This window comes from Dipodomys spectabilis, unplaced genomic scaffold, assembly GCF_019054845.1.
Source record: "Dipodomys spectabilis isolate Male_0828 unplaced genomic scaffold, ASM1905484v1 ptg000187l, whole genome shotgun sequence".
Classification (NCBI taxonomy): Eukaryota; Metazoa; Chordata; class Mammalia; order Rodentia; family Heteromyidae; genus Dipodomys; species Dipodomys spectabilis.
In genome coordinates, this window is record NW_024870864.1 from 10,767,938 (window position 1) to 10,792,750 (window position 24,813).

The 24,813-nt window shown below is 42.0% G+C and overlaps 1 protein-coding gene across 2 annotated transcripts in view; it reads right to left on the reverse strand.

The window, feature by feature from the left end:
- The window catches only part of Uxs1 (UDP-glucuronate decarboxylase 1), a 99,389-nt gene that overhangs the window by 27,620 nt on the left and 46,956 nt on the right, over window positions 1-24,813 (reverse strand). For both annotated transcript variants that reach the window (XM_042695494.1, XM_042695493.1), the window contains exons 6-9: window positions 21,430-21,610; window positions 9,465-9,569; window positions 6,800-6,859; window positions 3,968-4,089 (exon numbers count right to left, since the gene is read on the reverse strand). In XM_042695494.1, coding sequence (XP_042551428.1) covers window positions 3,968-4,089; window positions 6,800-6,859; window positions 9,465-9,569; window positions 21,430-21,610 — 468 coding nt within the window. The remainder of the gene's footprint in view (window positions 1-3,967; window positions 4,090-6,799; window positions 6,860-9,464; window positions 9,570-21,429; window positions 21,611-24,813) is intronic.

Here is a 24,813-nt window from a genome sequence, read left to right on the forward strand (position 1 = left end):
TTGTTGTGGTTTATCTTTGTTTTCTTGTTTGTACAACAACAAAACATCCTGCTTAACTGTGTGGCCTCTGTTCTGTACAGAGAGGAAAAACTGTTTCCCTTCCTCTTCAGCACTAATTCTGAGGTGTGTGTCATTCAGAGCCCTGCCAGAGACTCCGGTGAGGGAGCCCAATATTTACAACTCAGAAAACAGGAATAAAAGGTTGGAAGTTTATATCATGCCTTCCTTGTAGACCTGTGAGAACTTGGTTAAAGGTCACTATGATATCCGCCCTGGCCTGATTCTTGGCTCTATCACCTTCCTCTTCAGAAAGCCACAATCTCCCCTGTCTGCCTATTGCTAGCAGAACCGGATGGGATTCTGGCCCACCGAAGCCGGGCTCACATCATTCCTTGACCTAATGACCAGACGGGGGAATGGGCCAGGTTTTGTGAGGACAGGATGCTACACTGCACTTGCCAACAAGTCCTGATGCACACTCAGGCAGTCTTCACAGTGTTATCTCCAGGATGACAGGAATGGCATTGCTCACCTGTGCAGACATGGGTCCTTGACCAGGTGTGCTAAACAGAGTGATATGATCTATAGTACTGCAGACTATCCAACCTGACAGCCAAGATCCTAAGTTCCACCATCTTTTATCCAAAGAGTGCTGAGTCTGTCTTCCACAGGGCAATTCCTAAGCCCAGTTCTGTAACAGGAAATGTTGTGGGTGATATTCCCACAAGTAGGAGCTACTATGTCCTACTGACAGGTGAGGTTGGCTATGGCCAGGACTGTTACAGTTATACCACGTTTGTCTGTGGCTCTCCTGGGTGGGAGGCCTGGTGATTCAGAGAAGAAACACTGTGCCAGAGATGGTCCTCGCTGGGTAGGACCACCTTCTGATGGGGTTCTCGTCAGGGATCCTTAGTCATAGGCATGAGGACCAACTTTGCACACAGGGTTACATTCTGTTACATTTTCCAGAGCTCTGCCCGACATGCAGTCAAACCCAAGACAAAGCAAGCAGAATGGAAGTGCTGAGTTCTGGAGCTGCTATTTCGTGAAGCCTAAAGTATGATAAGAATGGCCCAGTATTCAGGGGTCAGCGGCATACTGAGAGACGGCTTGGCACGTAGTCAGTGCTCACTCAATAACCACTGGCTCCACTGTTACTAAACTGTGTAACTATATAACTGAATAACTGTCATAAGTTCATTCTTAAAGGATATGCATAATGAGAAAATTATCAACTAAGCTCAATTGTAAGTCATTTAATAAAACTTAAAAAGTTTCAATCAACATGGCCTACCAGCTTGTACTTACGTGATGATTCACTAAATAAGATACAGCTGTTGTAAGACTAGAAGACAGAGCGGGGATGCATTTCTTTCCCTCAGTAGAATCCATTTACGTGTTCTTTCCCTTACTATGCTCAGGTCACTTCCCATAAGCACAGAGGTTGCCCTGTGGGTGCGTGAGAGCATCTCAATTTTAGGTCTAAATAATCTGGGCTTAAAAATGATAAGTGTACATTCTTCCTAAGAATGATACTCTGAGAAAAAGTTGCTAATATAAGACAACAGTCCAAAGGGACTTGAAAAGCAATCAAATCTCCTGCGGTAGAGAATGGAGAGAGGTCTAAATACCTCCACCAGCACAATGGAATGGGTTTTTTGTTCGTCTGTTTTTTGGTTGTGGGGCTTGAACTCAGGGCTGACCGCTGTCCTTGAGTTCTTTTTCTCAAGGTTAGCATTCTACCACTTTGAGCCACAGCTCTACTTCCAGTTTTGAGTGGTAATTGGAGATAAGAGTCTCACAAGGACTTTGCTGCCCTGACTGGCTTCAAACCGTGATCTTCAGATCTCAGTCTCCTTAATAGCTAGGATCACAAATGTGAGCCACCAGCGCCCAGACACAATGGTTTATTTTATGGACCATTTATGTTAGTATGTCACTAAGAAAGAGTATTGTGCTCATAACCTGACATGTTGAATTAAAGCCCCTTTGTACAACTACTTAAATAAATAAATAAATGGTGAAGAAGACCCCTCCCTCACAATAAAGAGGCAGCCTGTGTGGCTTGACATTATGTCATCGTCTTCAGTTCTTTGAGACAGAAGGTCTGACTGCCTGCACAGAGCAGTCAAAGACTGGAAGTCTTGCTTTGCCTTGCCTCAGACATGTTCTGACATAGCCCTGCTGTCTCTCAGTGTACCCAGCTAACCTGGAGGCAGGACCTGTCCTGGGACAATACTGCATCTCCACATTTATTTCCTTGTGTCCCTCATCAATACAGGATATGTCTCTAAGGAGACTCTGGCAAAAGAGCGACACACAGGCTGAGAAAAGACACAGAAGGACCCTGCCCCAGGCAGGTAGGGCAGACATGATAAGCCAGAAATTAAAGAGAAGGCCCATGTAATGTCTCCAGATCACACAGGGACAGAGCCAGTTATAGGAAGCTTGTTCTGTGTGCAACTTTCGCTACAGCACATGGGTACTAAATTATTCATGGCAGAAGCACCCAGCACACTGGTGAATAATAAAGCATGTAAATAATATGAATAAGAAATATAACTAATACAAGTAAGTCACTTAAGAGGTTGAGGTTAGGTAAAAACAAGTTCAATCTTACTCCAAAGAGACAAAACTCCATGAATGAACCTGGTACCAGTGGAGTCACATCTATAATCCTAGCTATTCAGGAAGCTGAGATCTGAGGGTCACAGTTCAAAGCCAACCCAGGCAGAAACGTCTGTAAAACTCTTATCTCCAATTAACCACCAAAAAAGCCAGAAATGAGGCAAGCACTAGTGGCTTACTTTTGTACTTATAAAATGTACAACTGGGGGGGCTGGGAAGATGGCTCAGTGGTAGAGCGCTTGCCTTGCATGCCTGAGGCCCTGGGTTCGATTCCTCAGCACCACATAAGCAAAAAGAAAGAAGCCAGAAGTGGTGCTGTGGCTCAAGTGGTAGAGTGCTAGCCTTGAGCTGAAGAGCTGAGGGACAGTGCCCAGACCCAGAGTTCAGGCCCCATGACCGGACCCCAAAAAAAAAAAATGTACAACTGGGTAAAAGCATGTATTTATGGAACAATTTTTTTTTTTGTCAGTCTTGGGGCCTGAACTCTGGGCCTGGGCGCTGTCCCTCAGCTCTTGAGCTCAAGGCAAGCGCTCACCCACTTGAGCCACAGCGCCACTTCCAGTTTTTTGGTGGTATATTGGAGATAAGAGTCTCACGAACTTTCCTGCCTGGGCTGGCTTTGAACCGTGATCCTTAGATCTCAGCCTCCTGAATAGCTAGAATTACAGGCGTAAGCCATCGGTGCCTAGCTTCAGGAAAAATTTTAAAACTACTCAGGAGGCTGACATCCGAAGACTGTGATTCGAAGCCAGCCTAGGCAGAAAGTCCCTGTGAAACTCTTATCTCTAATTAACCACTCATATACTAGGTGTAATGCTGTGGCTTAAAGTGGCAGATTGCTAGCGTTGAGCCAAAGAGCCCAGGGACAGTACCCAGGCCCTGAGTTCAAGCCCCAAAACCACCACCACACACACACACACAAAAAAAAGCAGGAAATGGATATGTAGCTCAAAATGGTAGAGAACTAGCCTAGAGCACAAAAGCTCAGGGACACTGCACTGAGTTCGACGCATCAGTACCAGTGCATGCATGCTCACATGCATACACACATACATACACACACACACACACACACACACACACACACAAAGAGAACTGTTCATAACTACTTACAGTATTGAAACCTAAGAACTCACCTCAAGGATCCATTTCCAACATAAGGAGATACATGGGAAAAATTGTTGATAATACCATTAACTTCTAGTAGTGGGCAACTAGGCCTCCCCCCAAACCACCCCAGGCACAACTAGCCACAGTATTCAATTCTTTGTGATGTTTCCTGTCTGACCTAAGGGGACCCTTCATAGCTAATGAATAAGCCCAAAGCATGGTTGGATACCTGCTTCATGTAGGCATAGCACATGGTCTCTGCAACACGTTTGCCCTCATCATAGCAGGCCCGGGGTCCTATAGGATTCACATGGCCCCAGTAATCCTCAGACTGAGGGTGGACTTCAGGATCTACAGTAGGAGGAAAAACAAAAAGAAACTGTTCATCATTCCCCCAAGTCTGTCTGCACTAGCAACAATGCATATTTATGAAGCAAAACAGGACTCTGGACTGATATAAACATTTAGAACTGGAGAGGAATATCAAAGAGGAAGCTCAGTGTTCTATGCCCTATTATCAAGTTCTAGAGGGACACTATGTTCTACTACTGATCAAATATGATATTAGCTTACAAGAAAAAGCAAAAAGGATCAAAGCCTCTTAATATCTTTCTTTCTTCCATGAATTGTCATTAACTTTTGGGCTGTTCGATTAACTATATGAAGAAATGCATGGCTTACTTTTACACTTACAAAATGTTCAATAAGGGAAAAGTATGTATTTACGGAACAAATTTAAAATGCAACATCTATGTAGAACAGGATGGTTTTCACATTACCAGAACAAATCTGAGCCTCATAATGAGGTTAAACAACAGTGAATTCAAAGATGGGGAGCCTAGGCAGTTAGGAAGAGGGAAGCAGCAGTCACAGATAAGCAGAATTCCCAGGTCTTGTTTACCATACGTCACTATCTATTTAAAGTAACCAGGTAACAAACTCTTGTTTTGGAGCACTAATATATTTTGGAGTGTTTATCTAGTATACCGATAACATCATACCCAATTTAAATACAACCATAGGATAAAAGGTACAGGCTTTGAAATCCAGATAAAAGGACATGTAGACTCTGTTATAAATTCACATAGTGCTGATCTGTGCCTGTTCCAGGTTCCTCGTGATCATGGGCTCCTGAGTCAGCAGGGCCTTCTGGAGGCAGCAGTAGCAATATATCCCTGCTCTGCACAGAGGCCTCTGCTGTTGTGGCTTAAATTTCCCTTAGGAAAAAGTGAAGGTTTCAGTGCACAATGGGAGAAAAGGCGAAGACAATGTAGAAGATTGTGCAGATAACTGATCCCAGATCTTTTTCTAGGGAGGTTTGGCATGGGTTGAACAAGCTAGATCCTAAACAGCATGGGATATAAACTTATGGCAGAGGATAAGAAAAAGCTGGGTGTACACATTTGGCTCTCAACAGGCACTGTCTGGACTCTAAAAAGTTTCCTCACAAAATCACTTTAGAAACCACTTCGTATTGTAAAAGTAGAAGTCTCATAAAAAGTGATTTCCAAGGCAAGTACAGTGGTGCATGCCTACAATCACAGAGCCCAGCAAGCTGAGGGGTGAGGATCATGAGTACCAAACTCAAAAAGAACATAGATAAGTACGTAGATAGAGGATGAACAGATTCTGGATACGTTTCTCACCATCACCCACTTTACCCACATCTTGTGAGGCTAATGGACTAAACAAATCCGCAAAGAATTAACAATCATTAGTATAAGGCAATGGGTGAATTCTAAAAATTAAACTCTTCAATTCATTTAAGAACCCTAAAGGATACCAAGTCTTATCAAATATGCAAACAATAACTTGGATGAGTGAAGAAGAGGGGAAAAGATGTCCCCATGCCTTTTGGACAGAGAACACAGGTGGAAGAATGCCCTCAACTGGCAGGCACTTCAAAACAGGCTTATATACACTGAAGGGGTTGCAAAAAGACTACTACATTTTGTGGGATTTCCCTGTTGCTATATCTTCCTACATATTTGGTGTTCTTACTTTTAAAATTGTGTCTCTTCTGATTTTACCTTTCTATTTCCTCATTCTTTTTTATCAAGAACAAAAAATGTGAAATAGAGAAAATATGCCAGGTAGCACTGGTAGCTCATGTCTGTAATCTTAGCTACTTAGGAGGCTGAGGTCTGAGCATTTCAGTCAGAAGCCAATCCTACGCAGTAAAGTCTGTGAAAGTCTTATCACCAGTTAACCAGCAAAAAGCCAGAAATACAGCTGTGGCTCAAGTATAGTAGCACCCTTGGGTGAAAAAAGCCAAGCAAGAGTGTTAGGCCCTGACTTCAAGCCCCAGTATTGGGACAAGAAAGAAAAAAAGAGAGATGGGTGGAGTAGGGGAAGGGAAGGAGGGAGAGGAAGAGAGAGAGAGAGAGAAAAGGAAGGAAGGAAGGGAGGAAGGAAGGGAGGGAGGAAGGAAGGAAGGAAGGAAGGAAGGAAGGAAGGAAGGAAGGAAGGAAGGAAGGAAGGAAGGAAGGAAAAGAGAGTACAGAAACTATTATTATGCCAAGGAAGCACTGGCTCCCATTGCGTCAACTGAACAATTCTCCCAAACCTGCACCTGGTTGGTGTGGGGATGAATAAGAACCAAGGTAGACTGATAGCTCATTTTCCCATTCCTCCCACAAGTTCCCAAGTGTGAGGTGTACTGGGAAGGATGATGGATGGAGGTTCTGGAGTATACTGAAATTCCCTATTTAAGGTTCTCCCAGAAATGTACAACAGATGAGACAGGCAATCAGCACATGCTTGTTGTCAGAAAGCTCTAAAGGCCACACAACAGCAAGTACTGCTCTTAGTTATAGTGTATGCCAACCAAAGAGGCAAAAGCTTTATAGTGAATGTCGTGTCTGGGGAACTTTGAAAGCAGAATAGAAAAATCACTTCTATGGAACCAGGCCTAGTGGAGGAGCTATGTGATTTTGGAGGAGAGTCAGACAGCCATCACACACATTCTGAGCTCTGGTTCCTTCTGTACGTAAGCTAAAGGCAAACAGGCTGATGTGACCGTGGAACACCCCAACCCTCAACAAGAGCCCCACTCACTCACCTCCATAAACTTCTGACGTGGAAGCCAGGAGCAGACGAGCACCCACACGCTTTGCCAACCCTACGGAAGACAGACACATGAACAGAGAAGCTGCCACGTTCTGTGAACAGCCAAGTTTGTTTTGTGGCCAGTTTGAGCAATGTTTTAATATTAATGGTAGCTGATAACACCCATCAAATTATCTGATCACTGCTATCAGCTTTAAACCATCATCATCATCATCATAATAATCATGCAAATGGATCCTCAGAACAGAGTGGTTAGATAAATAACTGTCAGTAGCAGGGTCAGAAGAAGAATCTGTTGATTTGTTAAGATATGATCTAGGAAAGCTCATGAAATCTCCTTCGCCCCCTATTTTCTTTATTTTTTAAATTTTATTGTAAAGGTGATGTACAGATGGGTTATAGTTACATGGGTCAGGCAATGAGTACATTTCCTTTTGGACAGTGTTACCCCCTCCCTCATTCTCTCCCAGTTTTTCCCATCCAGTCTCTCTCCCCTCAAAGTTATATAGTTCATTTCCAATAAAGGGTCTGGTACCCCCTTTGCCCCACTGTTTTTTGTGCTTTCCCTTCCTCTCCCCAAATTAGATAAATTTACATACATGACCAAGGGTACAGAAATCAAAAACAGTGACACAAGGGAATAAACCAAAGGGGGGAAAAAAAGGAAAGAAGAAAAGAAAACAAAACCCCTAACAGTATGATAAAAAACCTCTTACTTCCATTTCTTGGAATTCATTTAAATAAGCATCATTTTATATGATCTTACATGCAGAGCTACTGAGCCCTAGTGATCCTCTCCTAAAAATACCCTCCTTTGTTCTCCCTGTGTGAACGTTTAGATTGCTGTTTAATTAATCATGCCCAGGTGTAATTATTTGTCCCTTACTGTCTACTGGGTTTACTTGTAGATTTATAGGCACATTCTAGTTATGACAAATGAGGGAAATCATGCAGCTATGTTTCTTTGGCTCTGGTTTCCTTTGCTTACTATAATTTTTTCCAAGTCTTTCCATTTCCTTGCAAATGTGTGCCCCTTACTTTTTGACTTTATTTAAGTAGGCAGAAGGCCCTTCTCACCTTACTTTCTGAAATGGACCACGGACTGCATTCAGAAGGCCCTGAGATCTTCTGCCACTGTCTGGGTAACTCTGAGTACACCCTCCAGCTGCCCTCCAGCTTCCCCATGCACAGCACCTTCCCAAAGCAGCTGTGCCCTCCTCCATCCTCTCAAATCTCTTTCCTGCACTTGAGAGCACCTCAGACGAGTACTATTTGTGGTAGGTCAATCAACCAGAGAGTCCTTGAAACTTTCCCACATTCCCAAAAGATAGAGGTCATTGGTAGACTGAGATACCCATGACCTTCACTTAAACCTGTGCTGGACTCTGGTTAGCATTCACCCTGCCAGGAGGAAGACACCCAGCTGCTTCCATCACCAAAGGGCAGTCATGGGGGAGGAGGCCAGGAATTAGGGTGAAGAGTGGGAATGGGGGGAAGGACTCAGGAGTACGAGTAACTATCTGGGGAAGGAAGCAGGGAGTCTGGAACATGAACAGCTAGGATGAGAGAAGAGTTGCTAAACGGATCCTCAAGGAAGGGGGTGGGTACCAGATGGAATACTCAGGATAGCATCACAGGTATCACTTGCTTCACCCCACAGAAGTCTGCATAGTGGGTGCATCACCAGTGTTTTATGGCAGAGACTGTGGTAACACGCTAACAGGATAACTCATTACAGGAGTTCCCTTTAGCAAGTTTCAACTAGCTATGGTCAATCTCAATTGGAAAATGTTAAATAGAAAAATCCCAGAAAAATTTGAAAGTATTCAAGTGCATACTTTATTGAATAGCATGAACTCTTGTGCTGTTTCAGTCCATCTTGCCTAAGATGTGAAATCAAGTCTTTGCCTAGTATAATCTTACTGTATATGCTACCCACCCATTTGTCAACTCAGTAGCCATCCTGATGACTGACAGACAGGGTACCACAATGCCCAAAGTAGTGATGCTGGTGATTCAGACAGGACAAACAAAAAGTCATCAAGCATTTTCTTCAAGTGGAAAGATGATTCAAGTTAAGGAAGAAAAATAAGCTGAGATTATGAAGAGCCTCAGAAAGAACTAATCTAATCTTCATATGGGAGATTGTCAAGACAAAAAAAAAAAAAAAAAAGGAAGAAATGTATGCCAGTTTTGCTGTTGCACCTCAAGCTGCAGAAGAAACAGCCAGGTGCATAGTAAGGGTTCAGTGAAGATAGAAAAGGTGTTATATTACACTTGGTATAGTCTGAGGTTTGAGGAAATAGACCCCTGTGCCCAAGGGGAAATCACCCTACCTGTGTTTGGAACTGCTTAAAACACTTAAAGGGTAGCAACATAAGAAAAGAACACCTAGTCATGTGCTGATGGCTGTAATCCTATCTATATGGAAGTTGACATCTGAGGATGAAGGTTTGAAGACAGTTAGAGCAGGAAAAGTCCTTAAGACTCTTAGCTCCAATTAACCAGGAAAAACAAAACAAAACAAAACAAAAAACAGAAGTAGAGCTGTGGCTCAAGTGGTAGAGTTCCAGCCCTCAGTGAAAAGTCAATGGAGAATACAGACATTAAGTTAAAGCCTCAATACCAACAAAGAAATGAAAGAAAACAACACTTACCCAACATATTTAATGTCCCAATTGTATTGGTTTTCAGGGTCTTGATGGGATTGTACATGTAGTTTGGAGGGGAGGCTGGAGAAGCCAGATGGTATATTTGATCAACTAAAGGAGGCAGAAAGGAAACATTATTTCCAAGAAAAAAAAAAGGCAGAAAATAATTCTAAACTCTTAGGGGCTGTAAAATAAAAGTGTGAGTTTATATACCATTGAAATTCTAGTTGCTAACATATTGCTCTTTATAGAAACTTACATTTGCAATTAAAAGAACTTTAAACAGAAATAGAAAGTCTAATTATCTGGAAAGAACACATGGTGAAACAGTAATTGGAGTCTGTTTTCCTGTAAGTAAAATCAATGTGATCATGGAGTTGATGGTTTTCTGATGTGTCTGGCCCAGACAAAGCATTCATGTGAGAAAGAAGATTGATTTTTTTAGATCCAGAATTAAATATGACTATCTAAAGTAAATGTTTTTAGCTTATGGAGCAAAGTAGGAAAGAAGAAACAGAACTATGGGAGACCGGAGCCTTTTCTCATATACTGAAACCAGACCCTGAGGTGATGGTTAGGGAGGATGGATTTAAAGCTGTGCATGGCACAACAACTCTGCACAGCTCCTCTCTTGCACGGGCACTGACTTGAACATTACTACCCAGGTCAGACATGGACTGTACATAGCACAGGCCTGTAGAGATCAGCTTCTCTTTAAATAATGGCAAATAAACATATACAAGAACGCCAATCTTCCAGACAAAGTCTGTGCCATGCCATTCCACTCCAATGTTCTTGGCAGAGCTGAAGACTAAGGGATCAGAAGGTGAGACTGCCAAAATGAATCCTCTTGTTCATCTGGGCAAGCACCTACGGGAAGCTCTGTCTGATCTCCCAGCTCTCCGATGGTTCCCATCTTCCCAACTTGGGCTAGCTGTTGCCCCCTCCTTTTACCAGTCATGGGAATACGAGAACTAAGGATGAGGCTGTTGTACCCATACAGAGTCAATGTGGAGCTGCTTCATCAATCCCTGTGCTGCATTTCACCTCCTAAGCATTCAGTAGCCTGGTTCTCTATGGCAACATCGAGGGTTGTAAAACCTTTAAGAGGAAGGGACTAGTAGAAGGTCATTACACTGTACCAGAAGAAAGTTTATCTCTTATGGGACTAGACTAATAGAAGGGAGAGGGGACTGCTATAAAAAGTGAGACTGACCATTCCTAGGTCTTTCTTCCTGTTTTACATGTGATTTCTGTGTCCATTTCTCATCCTCTCTCTCATACTCTTGTATAACTCCTAGTATATGATGCTAACTTACTAGACAGCCCTCACCAAAAGCCACAATTAGTGTGATGCTCTTGGGCCTTCAGAACCGTGCATTAAAACTCCTCTGTTCTTCATACATTACCTTGTATCAGGTATACTGTCACAATGACAGAAAAGGAATGGCAGTATCTACATGCTCCACTCTGATGAAGATGATGCAACTTTTTATATGCCTTTTAAAAACTAAGACCAAAATACTGACTTGATTTAAGAATAGAAGTCAATGTGAAAAGGGAAGCCTTTATTCAAGAGAACTAAGAAAATACAAAGCTTCTTTCCATGGTTGAGAGTATCAATATGCAAACTCTATTGAAAGGCTCTGCCCAAATAACAGCAAAATCTCATGACTGTTATTCACCGTTCGCCCCGCCAAGTTATCCCAAGTTGACAAACAAAAAGTGAACAAAATTCCAATTATGTGAACTGTGGGTTTACAAGATAGCTTAAAAAATCAAATCTTATAAAATCTTATGACCCTTAGGCCACTCTGTTTTGGTCCAGCTTATAGAGATGACCAGCATGAGGCTGGGTACTACACTTTGGATCTTAAAGGACCATGCTTGGTCCCCAACCCATAGTGCTGTTTCTAGAATGTGGAACCATTGTGTGGGGGGTCGGGGGGGGGTGCTTCGTAGGAAATCTTAAGATCAACCGAGCATGCTCTGAAAGGGGAAGGAGGAAGTTCATCCCTTCCCTTTCTTCATTTCCTTTCCCTGCTATGAACTGAATAGTTTTACTCTACCATGCTCTCTCCATGATATGCTGCCTTGCCACAGGCCCAAAAGCAACAGGGCCAACTACCATGGACTAAATCCTTCCAACACTGTAAGCCCAAATAAATCTTTCCTGTTTTAACGTGGAGTAAGTCCAGTGTTTGTTACAGTAACAGAAAACTGATTAGGGTCAGTTTCTGCACATAGCAGAAAAACTTCCATGACTATTGGAGAATGTGGAAGAAGGTCAATCAGAGATAGGCACAGAATCTCTTTCTCAAATGTGTCTGCACATCTACTGATAACCTAGAGCAGACAGCCTCAAAGTCCAAGTCAAACCTTCAATAGACTTCTAGAGCTGAGTGTAACACCAGCAAACTCGAAGTGATAAGACCAGAAGCTTTTACCGATCTACATTACAGAAGAGGAGAATTTCTGCTCTTGAAAATGGGACCTCCCTTCATTCCTCAGACAGTGCATGCTCAAGTGAACACAGAACTAATCAGTCAGCCTCATTTTTACCATTTTTTCAGCAGGGAAAGACAAACGAGTGCATTAAGAGTAGGAAGGGAAAGTGCATTGAGTGACTGCCTGGTATTTCCCAGACCTCTAATGAGAAACAACCCCAAGCTTCTCTCCTTTCCCATCACTCTATCCATAGGCTCTCTTTACCAAGGATCAACACTAACAGGTCTACTGTCCCTTGCTAGAAGAAAATCCTTCTGACCCCTGGCCATCTATGCTGCTACCTCAGTGATTTTGCTGCTTTGTTAACAAGTTCAAGTCAGCAGCCAACAAGTTTACTGAGCACAGCGTAACGCACTTCTTTCTATCTCCATATAGCTATGAGTACAGGAAGGGCAGCACTCTCCCCCACCCCTGCCCAAGGAGCTCTTGAAAGTACAGTCCTGAGCCTACAGGATCCCACTTCACTACCTCTCAGTGGGCCCAGAAACAAATACCCCATCCCTCATTTGAGCCCTGGCCTGGGTCTCTAGGACCAGGCATGAGTTAGCTGAGTGAAGAGATGAGCTGCTTTATAAACTGGAGCTTTTTTATCCTCAAAGACTTCTTGTTTTCCCATCTCAAATTCAGTCCAAATGCTGCTCCTGGAGATCTATCAAATGTCCCACAACAGTATGCCATGACCTTTGTGTAAGTAGAACACTGAAAATCCAGGTTCTCCTTAGCCCCTCCTCCCTGGCCAATGGGCTCTGTTTGTTATGCTGACGACAGTAGCTTTAGCTCCTCACCTAAAAAGGGCACTGTTCAGAGTCTGTTGACTTAATTAATCTGGTAAGGAATCATAGAAGGGGGGAAGAGGGACTTCAGAGCAGGGATAAACAAAGAGGAATGTAAGATGCCACAAGCGATATTAATAACAACTAGCTCTGGAATGTAAATAAAGCTGAAAGTTAATCATAATCCAGAGAAAAGCCCTCAGCACATTTCAACCACATAGTTCAAAGAACAGGAAAAACGAGTGTGACATTCAAAAGCCCAAGTTAGGGGGCAAGAGAGACAGCCAATGTGAAAAGGCACGGCCACTCACTTGATGGACAGCCAGAGGCTGCAGACTGCCCAGTGACCGGGCCATGACCCTCTCACATTTACAAGGCTGTGACCTCAGCAAGAAAGGGGAGCCTTAGGAAATGAGCTCCCATTAATTGTCACCAGCACTCTTCCCAGAAGGTGGCATGTGCCTTTAAGTTGGGAAGAGGGGCTGGCTTGGCCCTCCTGTGGGTTCTGGAGTAGGACACACCACCAGCATCACAGTGGAGGAGCTTCCTATAGCTTCTCCAGGAAGATTTCACTGGAACCTACTAATACCATGTATCTGGAAAAGGCAAAGTCATCACTGAAATCTAACACTTAAGATGATCCCAAACCACTATTCAAAAGCCCTCAAAGAAATTAGGCAACATCTTCCACGAGGGGAAAATCCACACAGGAACCAACTGACAGATTTCCACCCTCTGCTCTCATCATTGTCTCTTCTGAGGTTCTGGCCTCCTACGTGCCTCAAGGCTCTTCCTTGAGAGTCCTACTTACGCCCTAAGAAGAGCTCCTAGAGGATTTATAGCATGGCTCTTCCAATTCTATGTTCCAAATGCACATGAAATACTGTAACTTGCTATGGAATTCTCTTTTGCATACTTCGCGGATCATACACCCAACCAACTTAACCAACCATGGATCAAAAGTATTCCTAAAATTGCATCTGTGCTGAACATTTATAGACCCTTTTTCTTGTTACTTTTTTTCTTGTTTACTCTTGCTTTCTTGTTACCCTCAACAATGAAGTGTAACAGCTATTTACACAGTATTTATGTTGTATGGGGTCTTGTAAATCACTTCACAGAATTTAGTTTACAGAAGGCCCTGTGTAAGCTCTACACAAATGCTGTAACAGTATACAGAAGACACTTGCTGCCCAACAGAGGTCACTCTATAGGATGAAGCTCCACATATAACCCTAATCCTTGTCCCTTGGTAACAGGATTTATGAGAGGAAACAGATTTCAGAAGATTCAGGACTTTTGAAATCTCTGTCAACAAGAAGATCAGAGGAACTTTTGCTGTGGTTTTCATAAAATATTATTTGCGTACTGTGAGGACTGAACATGCCAGACAGAAATCTGGCTTAGCCCCAGGCCTGGGGTTATCCAGAGGTTCACTGTCCCCTGACACCACCACAGAGAGGGAGGTCTCCTGTGCTCTGCAGGAAACCCCTCCGGCTCCAAATTAAACAGATGAGACCTCTGAGCACTGCTGCTTCTGTAGCTGATATTTATTTACATTTTCAACATACGTTGAGATGGAAATTTGTAAATTATAATTCAACAGAAATACTCTCATCAAAGCAACATACCTCAAATGTCTACATAAACATGAACAGGATCTCCTTGGCAATCCGTTTCCCTGCACATTTTCACAGTGGGCACCCGCGACAGGAGAGAGGCTCTCTTGTTATCCCTGTCCTAGAATCCTCGCTTCATGTCTTCTTATAAGATTTAAGCATCAGATAAAAGGTTTGTAAGACAAAGGGCTTTGTGCCCCAGTTTCCTCATCTGTGAAATGATAACTGCTTGCCTCACAGGAGTCCTAAGTGAGCTGAATCTGTATCAAAGACAGGTTAAATGGTGTCTGGAATGCCAGAAGCATTCATTAAGTGCTCCACAGGTCATTCAGAGGATGGTTCAGGATGCTGAAAATAACCTTTGATTGTTTCCTAAACTCTTCTACAAGGTACTGTAGTTCCAGGAATTGAAACTGCTGTGTTTGTCTGATCCCTACAGAAATGATGGTGCCAAAAGTTCCTGTCTGTGCCAAATACAGTTGGCTCACACCTATAATTTAGCTATTCAAGAGGCTGAGATCTGAGAATCATGGTTCAAAGCAGCCTGGGCAGAAACAGTCTATGAGACTGCAATCAACCAGGAAAAAACTAGAAGTGGAGCTGGGGCTCAGGTGGTGGAGTGCGCCAGCCTTGAGCAAAAAATGCTAAGGGATAGCACCCAAGCCCTGAGTTCAAGTCTTGGCCTGAGATACATGTGTGTACACGTGTGTGCATGAGCGTGCACGTGCACACACACACACACACACACACACACACACACACACACACACACACACAGATTCTTATTCATACAGATCATGATAAAGCAAACTGGACAGCTTTTCCAGGGCAGTGAGGCTACAGGCATAAAAGCTTAGATAAGTACCCTATGATCACAAGGACAGAGACCCAGTTTTCCCAAGAGTATCTGATAGGCTCAAGCTGCATGGTACTATATTCATAGGGAACTTTGTACTAAGTACTGTTGAGGAGGGGAGGGGGAGAAATGTATCAGTGGAGAGAAGCAGTATGGCCACACAAAAGAAAATGAACCAGCTGCCAAAAAATGAAGTAGTTGTGCACATTATGACATAGAAAAATTACCAGATCTAGTAGGTGCAAAAAATAAGATGAGACAGGTTAGTGGGAGACTTCTCACAGTATAAATTTTTAATTTCTTGAAGTTAGTTATAAAACTACATTGCCTATTAAACAGATTTTTACTTTTTAGAAAATCTCATTTAGAAAATAAATCAAATATTGCTAGACGCTGGTGGCTCACACTTGTAATCCTAGCTACTCAGGAGGCTGAGATCTGAGGATCATGGTTCAAAGCCATCCCGGGTAGGAAAGTCCGTGAGACTCTTATCTCCACTAATCTATCAGAAAAGCCAGAAGTGGCACTGTAGCTGGGAGCCTTGAGCTGGAGCTGAGGGACAGCACCCAGGGCCAGAGTTCAAGCCCCATGATTGACCAAAACAAAACAGAAAATGAACCAAATGTTAACATAGGATTATTTTTAAACAGGAGAGTAAGGATAATCTTGTTTGCCTTCCTATTCTTTTCCAAGTTTCCTTTAACACACACACACACACACATACATAGATACATAGATACATATTTTTCCTCATCAGCAGGAAAGAATATTCTTTTGAAAAGAGAAAAAATTAAAGACTCTCTTACATCACGTTCTTTATCAAAAAAATTTAATTCCTGCATTTAGTTCCAAGTGTATTAAATCCTAGAGATTTTTTTTCTTTAGCACATGCTGTGTAGATGCATGTTGCTTAATCTTTTCAGCATTTTGTGGCATCTGAGTTCTTTGTTGTTTTTTTTTCTTTTTTTTCAGTCATGGGGTTTGAACTCTGGGCTTGGGCGCTGTCCCTGTGCTCTTCAGCTCAAGGTGAGCGCTCTACCACTTGAGCCAAAGCATCACTTCCAGTTTTCTAGTGACTTATTGGAGATAAGAGTCTCACAGAGTTTCCTGCCCAGGCTGGCTTTGAACCATGATCCTCAGATCTCAGCCTCCTGAGTAGCTAGGATTATAGGCGTGAGCCACCGGTGCCCAGCTCGTCCGAGCTCTTTCTGCTGCTGGTTTCTAAATTCATATCACTGTGGTGACATTTTGCATACTCCATGGTTTTATTCTTCCAGGTTTGTTGAGATATGTATAGGCCTAGAAACGCTCAACCTTGCTAGATGTCCTAAGGGAGCATGAGAAGAATGAGCTCTCTGTTGTGGGATGTAGCAGAGTGTGGGGTGCAGAGTGAAGAGGTGAGACCCAGGGACAGAAAGGGAAAGGCGTTATCAATCCATGGAAAACCCCAACACTAGGGCTGGGCACATGGGTTTAAAACTAAGGGGGAGGAATACCTTACGCTCTCCCAACATGTATGACAACTGGGGGAATTTAATATCTGAGCAGAGGATGCAAAATGCTGGGCATTTACTGTATGTATGTGTATGCACATGTTGTATGTGTGCCCATGCATGTCCTACATGTAGATTACAGATTAGCAGTGGAAATGGCTGAGTGCAGCTTTGGTGTCAAAGCTCAGAGCTAAAGAATGTAATTTATTTATGATCACAGCACTTTTACTATGTTTTAGTTTCTCGTACTAAAGTTATATCATCAATAATTTCATGCTAGAATATATGTTTATTGCCAAGTAAAAAACAAAAAAACACAGTGAGAGGGAAACCTATCATTTGAGGAGCAGGTACTGTGCTAAACCTCTGGGTCTTTTTCTACTGCTGCTCCAACAAATATAGAGGTTTAAAAACTAGGAAACTTAACTGGACAACAGTGGCTTACACCTATAATTCTAGCTACTCAGGAGGGTAAGATCTGAGGAGGCCAACAGCTCAAAGACAGCTGGGGTAGGAAAGTCCATTAGACTTTTATCTCCAATTAACCATCAAAATCTAGAAATGGAGTTGTGACTCAAGTGGTAGAGCACTAGCCTTCAGCAAAAAAGGTAAGGGATAATACCCAGACCGAGTTCAAGCCTACTGGTGCGTGTGCATGCACACACAAACACACAAACACATACACACACACACACACACAATCCCAGGAACCATGTGGGCACCGGTGGCTCACGCCTGTAATCCTAGCTACTCAGGACGCTGAGATCTGAGGATCGCGGTTCAAAGCCAGCTTGGGCAGGAAAGCCCATGAGACTCTTATCTAAACTACTAGAAAACTGGAAGTGGCGCTGTGGCTCAAGCAGTAGAGCACTCACCTTGAGCTGAAGAGCTGAGGGACAATGCCTAAGCCTAGAGTTCAAGCCCCACAACTGACAAAAAAAAAAAAAAAAAATCCCAGGAACCTATAATCTGCCAGTTGTGCAGATCAAAGGTCAGGCTCAGAATAGCTCAACTGGCTAGCTGCTCTGCTTCTGTCAAGCTGAGTTCAAGGTGTTGCCTCGGATCATTTCTTTCTTCTCAGGCTGATGCAGGATACTGAAAACTCAGCTCTAAGAGGTCTTATGCCAGCTGGCTGCCGAGGCTGGGAGGCTTCAATGTTGGCTGCAGTGGTGAGTTAAGTCTCTCTCTACTGCAAATCTTCCAAGCCTTCCCTCTGCCTAGAGTCCTTAGAGCAGCTCCTCCAAATGCCTTATTTTTCCACTTTCTTCTTTTGCTTCTACAGGGTGAGGTGATTGATTAGGCCTAGCATAATCTCTACTATGGCCAGCTTGCCTATAATCTCTCCTGTACCAGCAAAAGCCATTCTCAGCATGTAAGTGGGACCTCTCAGAACTGTACCTCTCAGAGCCTGTCACAGTGCCTCAGCTGACCTCCAGGACTCCAGAGGGAAGAGAGTCATCGGATTCATTATCTATCTAGATAAGTTGTTTTACTTTATAAAAACTACAGACTAATTCCAAAATAAAATTCAAGTTGATTAAATAATTAAGTGCTCAACAATAAGGGGCGGGGTTGTGTGTGGGGGACAATCAACCAACTAACCAACACAAAAACACCATGGCTTTTTAAAATGTAAAATTAGATCACATGCTCATTCATCTACTCTTGGGATCGTTACAGCATAAAGGAAACAGATGAAATAGTAAAGAGAAAATGAGCAGATGAGACTATATTTACAAATTAAATTTTCAGTAAATACAAAAGCTAGATTGGGGGAAATGCTAAATCACAGCCCAGAGGCCAAGATTTCTAGTATGAATCATGCTCCCCATTAAAGAATTAAAAAGCAGGAAAATGTTGAAGGTAAACAAGAGTAAGTTTACTTGAAAGTGAAAGAAAAGCTATGAAAATAGCAAGCCCCCAGAGAGAGGCTTCAAAGAAGAGTCCAATGGAGTCCTCTAGGAGGGCAGTTTTCATAGTATAGGTCTCCTCCCATATCTCCTCCCTTTGGGCTTTTCACATTGATTGCTTGATTACTTGTGCATACGCCTCCCTAGCTCTTCTTACTAGGTGAGTAGGCACGTAGGGCATTAAGAGAAGAAGCAGCATTTAGTGGGAACTCACAGCATTATGAGAGGAAGCATGTTTGCAGGAGTCCAAGGCACCAGAGGAACAAGAAGTACCTTGTTATCTGCCACTTGTTAGACCCACCACTTTTTATCCCTATCTACCTAATAGCTCCCCTTTTCTTTCCTTCATGAGGCCCTTAGCTAAAAGCAATGTAAAGATGGATAAAACGCACAATTTGGATTTCTTTTTCCTATTATTTTTTAAAGGTCTTGCTATGTTGCCACAATGGCGTCCAATTTACAATCCTCCTGCCTCAGCTTCCTGATTGCTGGGATTATAGGCATGTATCAACACATTCGCTTCCAATTTGGATTTCTTTTCTCAATTAATATGTTAGAAAGTCTCACCTTTTTAGCAACCAAAGGAATGCACATGGAACCACTGGTTTTGTATAGTATTTACAAAACAATTTTGGTTCATCATTTTTTTAAGACAATGGTACACTACCATCAACCAATGAAGGAAACACAGTAGCTTTTTGAATGATTTGTATTTTGACTCTTATATGGAAGAACCAAAATTCAGACCAAGGTATTTATTTTTTTTTAAAGTCACGGAGAACTTTAAACAAGACTAAATAAACCATGGTACAGCTATACAATAAAGACTGCTCAGCTCAGGGATAACTCTTGACAGGTCACGACATTCTTAAGGACAAGGGAAAATGTTCTTAATTTGATTATGTTAAGGAAAAGCACCACCTGCACTGTATACCAGCAGGAGGCAATGAGCTTGGAGGCCAGAGTTGGTTATGCAAGGCTGAATTCCAACTCTTGCCATTAATAGTTCCCAGACTTTGGAGAGGTCCAACCCAATTCTAATTACAGAGGCAAGTTACCCGGTGGCAAGTCTCATCAGTACACCTCACAGAATTTCAGGGGAAGGAGATCTGTGAAGGTGAATATGTTTCTGTGGTTGATGTGACTAACATACCACACAGTAGGTGGTTTAAAATACTAACCATTTTTTCTCAAACAAGTCTAGAAACCAGAAGTTTGAACACAAGTGTTGGCCAGCCATATTTTATCCAAAGGAAAGCTCCAGGGAAGAGTCCTTCCTTGCTTCTGCCTAGCTTTCCTCCACCTGGGGCTGCCCAGCTACCTGTTTCTGGGTCGTCACAGAAACATAGCATGTTCTCAGTATGTCTGCATCTTCTCTAATTCTGTCATAAGAACTTTTATCACTGAAATCACAACCTACCCTAGAAATCCAAGTAAGACCCATGGGGAGATTCTGAATCATATAAGCCCTATTTTCCATATGAGGACACATGAAAAGGTTCTGGGGATTAATTACGATGTGGATAAATCTTTTGGGGACCCAAACTCAACCATACCAAAACATAATTCTTTTAAAGTAGCATTTACTAAAGGGCTTTAAACACAACTGAAATATTATAATTAATTCATCATCTCTGGAAGCCAGCTATCTGCTACTTAAACAAAATACCTCAGATAAAGTAAGTTTTTAAGAGAAAAGGGTTATTCTGGTAACAATTCTAGAGATTCCCCTTCAAAATCAGAAGGCTCCATGACTTGGGCCTCTGGCAAAGGCAACAGTCAAAGCAGGAGTATGTGGTAGAGCAAAGACCTGCAATCTCCCTTAAAAGCATATCCCCAATAACCTAAGGATCTCCAATAAGGCTTCAACAACCTTCAATTGTACCACTTTAACACAAAGAACTCTTGTCAACATTCAAGATCCAAACTGTAACAGTAGTCTACAGATCAGCTAACTTACTGTAAGAGAGACGAGTTATAGGGAAGTAGCTCAGGTATTGCCTTGTTCAGGCAATAGGGATGTTGTCTTAATTGGCTCAGCATGCTGCAACCTAATACCAGAGCATGGGTGGCAAGTCAACAACAGAAATTTGATTTCTCACAGTTGTACAGGCTGGGAGTCCAAGATGATGACGGGATTGGCATATTCAGTATATGCAAGGACCTACTTCCTGGTTTATAACTGGTCCCTTCTCACATGTCCTTGCATGGAGGAATGGGCAAGCTGCTCTCTGAGCCTATCTTCTGATCCCACTTGTGCGGGCTGATCTAATCACCCACTCACCATCTAATACCATTACCTTGGGATGAGGATTTCAATAAACAAATGCAGGGAGCGCATAAACAAGCAAATGTGCACCACACAAATCCTACCTCAATAGATTCAAGAGGTTTTTTTTTTGTTGTTTTATTTTTTGTCGGTTGTGGGGCTTGAACTCTGGGCCTGGGCGCTGTCCCTCAGCTCTTCAGCTCAAGGCGAGCGCTCTACCACTTGAGCTACAGCGCCACTTCCGGTTTTCTGGTGGTTTATTGGAGATAGGAGTCTCACGGTCTCTCCTGCCCGGGCTGGCTTTGAACCGCGATCCTCAGATCTCAGCCTCCTGAGTAGCTAGGATTACAGGCGTGAGCCACCAGCGCCCGGCTAGATTCAAGAAGTTTAAAACTAGGGGAGCCATGTTGCCCTGAAGACGGACACATGGTAATAAGCACTCTTACAATCGTAACGTTCAGTGTGTGGCCAAGTCAGACAAACCCTCTGGGACTGCACTCTAAAGAGCACCCCCACTCTACATGATGCCGTGTTTTCTCTCACCTTCAATGTAGAGAGGCTCCACCACATCATGGTTAATCAGCTCAAAGTTCTCATGGCCAATCCAATGCTCCACATTTCTCTTCCTGCCTGTGAAAAAGTTGTCCACCACAGTCACCTCATGGCCATCCATCATGAGCTTGTCAGTCAGATGGGAGCCCACGAACCCTGCACCTCCAGTGATCTGTATTGGGAAGATGGGTGTAAAACACCCCCAGAAATAGCAGGTGAGAACACAGTCATGATAGATACCATGGAGGTGCAACTATGGCACAAGTACAGCTTAAACTTTGGAAGAAGATAAGGAAGAGGGCAAAGATTTCAGGCAGCATTATCATTTTCCCTCCACAGAAAGAATGGTGCTATCTGTAAACTTCTAAGCAGTGTGCCATTTAAATTATTATTTGGGGAAAGATATAGAAAAAACTGCAGTTACAGGATTCGAAATGACTTCATAGGGAGTTTTACATTATTAAACACACCTGGCATTATAACAGATGAGCTATTCAACATCCTTTACAGTCCACCCAAAGATGTGGGTTCCATGTCTATGTCCACATCTACAACCTGACCAAGCAAAGACTGAAAACACAGTTGCAGCTCTGTATTGAACATACACTTTTCTCTCCTTGGCATTATTCACTAAACAATGTCACAACTACCAGTTGACATTTACATTGTACTAGATTAGATAATTGAGAGATGATTTAACATATGTAGGAGCATGGGTTCTACAAATAGCATGCCAGTTTATCTAAGGGTCTTGAGCATCCTTGGATTTTGTTAGCCCCTCCTGGCACCCTCCAAAGGGTGCCAAGGGACAACTATGTATCATTCTAATCCTATAACTGAAAACTTCTTAGAATTACTTTATCTTTAAAAAGTGATGAGAAAGGACCAGGTGCTGGTGACTTAAGCCTACAATCCTAGCTACTGGGGAGGTTGGGATCTGAGAATCAAAGTTCAAAGCCATCCCAGGGAGGGAAGTCTTTGAGACTCCTATCTCTAGCCACAAAAAAGCCAGAAGTGGAGGTGTGGCTCAAGTTGTTGAGAGCTAGCACACACAAAAAAGTAATAAACAAGCAAAATACAAAGAATTGATAAATTACTAAAACAGGATATTAATCTTACAACAAACATTCTAGCTTTTTTTACCTACTAATAGTAAAAAGACATTTATTCTCCTAAAACAGACAGTATGTAAACCTCTAGTTCTGTGGGGTTTTTTTGTTTTGTCTCAAGATAACTATATTTATTTGCAGCTTGTACAATATGATAGAGAAGGAGATGTTGCAACTGCCACTGTGTGTTGGCAAATTCAAAACAAGGAAAAGTTTTCATGTTAAGTTATCAAAGAGACTGTCATTTTAAAGAATATAGTGATAATTTCACATAGTGAAAAGATCCTGATCATTGTATCAAGGATAATTTTGTTTTCTTCAATATAAAAAATTTTGCATAGGACTTTAAAAATGTCTGGTGGTTATTGAGATGATAATGGAAAATGGAAACCTAGGATGGAAAATTGAATAATTCAGGCATTTTTTGATCGATTTATTTTTATCCTGATGACCTAACTATTGGTGAGGGTGGACTATAAAAGTCACCTACTATTCAAGAATACATTATCAACATTTTCAAGCATATTTTGAAATAAGTATTTAGAGATAAATGTATGTGCCACATAAGATTAAAAACATTGAAATTTTGTTTTTTCATAAACCTCTTATTAAATTAAAATCTCACAGTGTGATGTATGCCACAGGTGTAAGAGAGTAAAGCAACCTGGGGAAGATGGAGGTAATGGTAGGTAGACCTTGCAAAGAACTGTTTGATCAACTACCAGAGATAGTTACATGTGATCTAAGAAAAATACCCATGGCACGGTAGAGAGTCCAGTCCTGATGTTTACTGGCTAGCAATCAGCTCAAGAGCACTGTTTTGCAAAGCCCTTTCTTGGGTTGAGAAGTTGACTTCTTGACTAAGATCCTCAGATCTCGCACTGGTTTTGACAGAATAAACCCATTTTCTTCCTACCTACAAGCTCTTTTCACGCCCCCCCCCCCCAGGAATTTATAGAGTGGAAGCTTGGTCCTGAGCGTAATGATGTATCTTTAATGAATCTTTAAGACCCTATGTCACTGAAGATGCTCCTTTTTTGTTTTTTTTAATTGTTATTATAAAGGTGATGTACAGAGGGGTTCCAGTTTCATGGAAGGGATTAATGTAGTCCTCATTTCTCATGAGAGAAGAGAAAAAAAAGAGAAAGAGAGAGAGCGAGAGTGAGAGAGAGAGACAGACAGACAGAGAGACAGACAGACAGAGTGTGTCATAGAACAGCAAGTCTAGACTCTTCCTACTCTCTGGCTTTCTCCTTGCCTTGTGAATTCCCCTACACATACACAGTCCCACAATGATGTCCTCCACCAGGATGTCCTCTCCACAGGCCAAAGAGATGAGGCTGTCCAACCTTGGATTTTCAGTCTCTAAAACTACAAGCTAATTATTTTTTCTTTCTTAAATGCCCATACCCAGGTATTTTGTTGCATCAATATACCTACATTCTACCTGTATGCCTAAAACAATGATTATGAAAAAAGATTTTTGGGAAAATATTGGAATTTCAAATGTGACACACCACTAGTCATGAGATTTCATATTAACTTCTTCCTGTTGCCAATTTAAATGATTTCAATGGTTTTTAAAATAAAAACAATTATAATTACTTAAAAAGACATTTTCTATTGTAACTCCATATATCTATATGCAAATGTTTCTGAAAATAAGATTTCTATGACACATAACATTATTTCTACATCAACCCCAAGCTGGCAGAAATGCAGTGTGTTTAAATCATACATAATCACCTCTAACATTTTAATGGTTTGAGCAGGGATATCAAATTGTTTAATGCCTTTAAGCCTTTACTGAAATACAATGGAATTATTTGAGGTTATTTTGTGAAATGAATATATATATTCACTTATTAAATGAATATATACATACATGTAAATATGTGTATATATATGCTTTTCTATAAAAAACATGTAAGGATTTATGTACCATAGTGATATGCTAGAGAGTTATAATTATTTTCCTAATCAATTTTACTCTGTGATCAAGATTTTCAAATGGAAGCAAAACCAAGGGAGCTTCAGCTCTTATAAAACTTCCTAAGGAACACTAATCACCAAATCCAAGTATATTCTTTGGATAACAAGGAGGAGCTAATACCTAGGAGACAGTAAAAGAAAAGACAAAGAAGCTGAAATGGATTAGAATTTATTTAGCGTTACACCACTTTGAACATGGAGGTTCAAAAAGGCTTTAACTTTTAGCACCAAGATGGGAGACTGGCACTAAATGACTGAGACATGCTGAACCTAT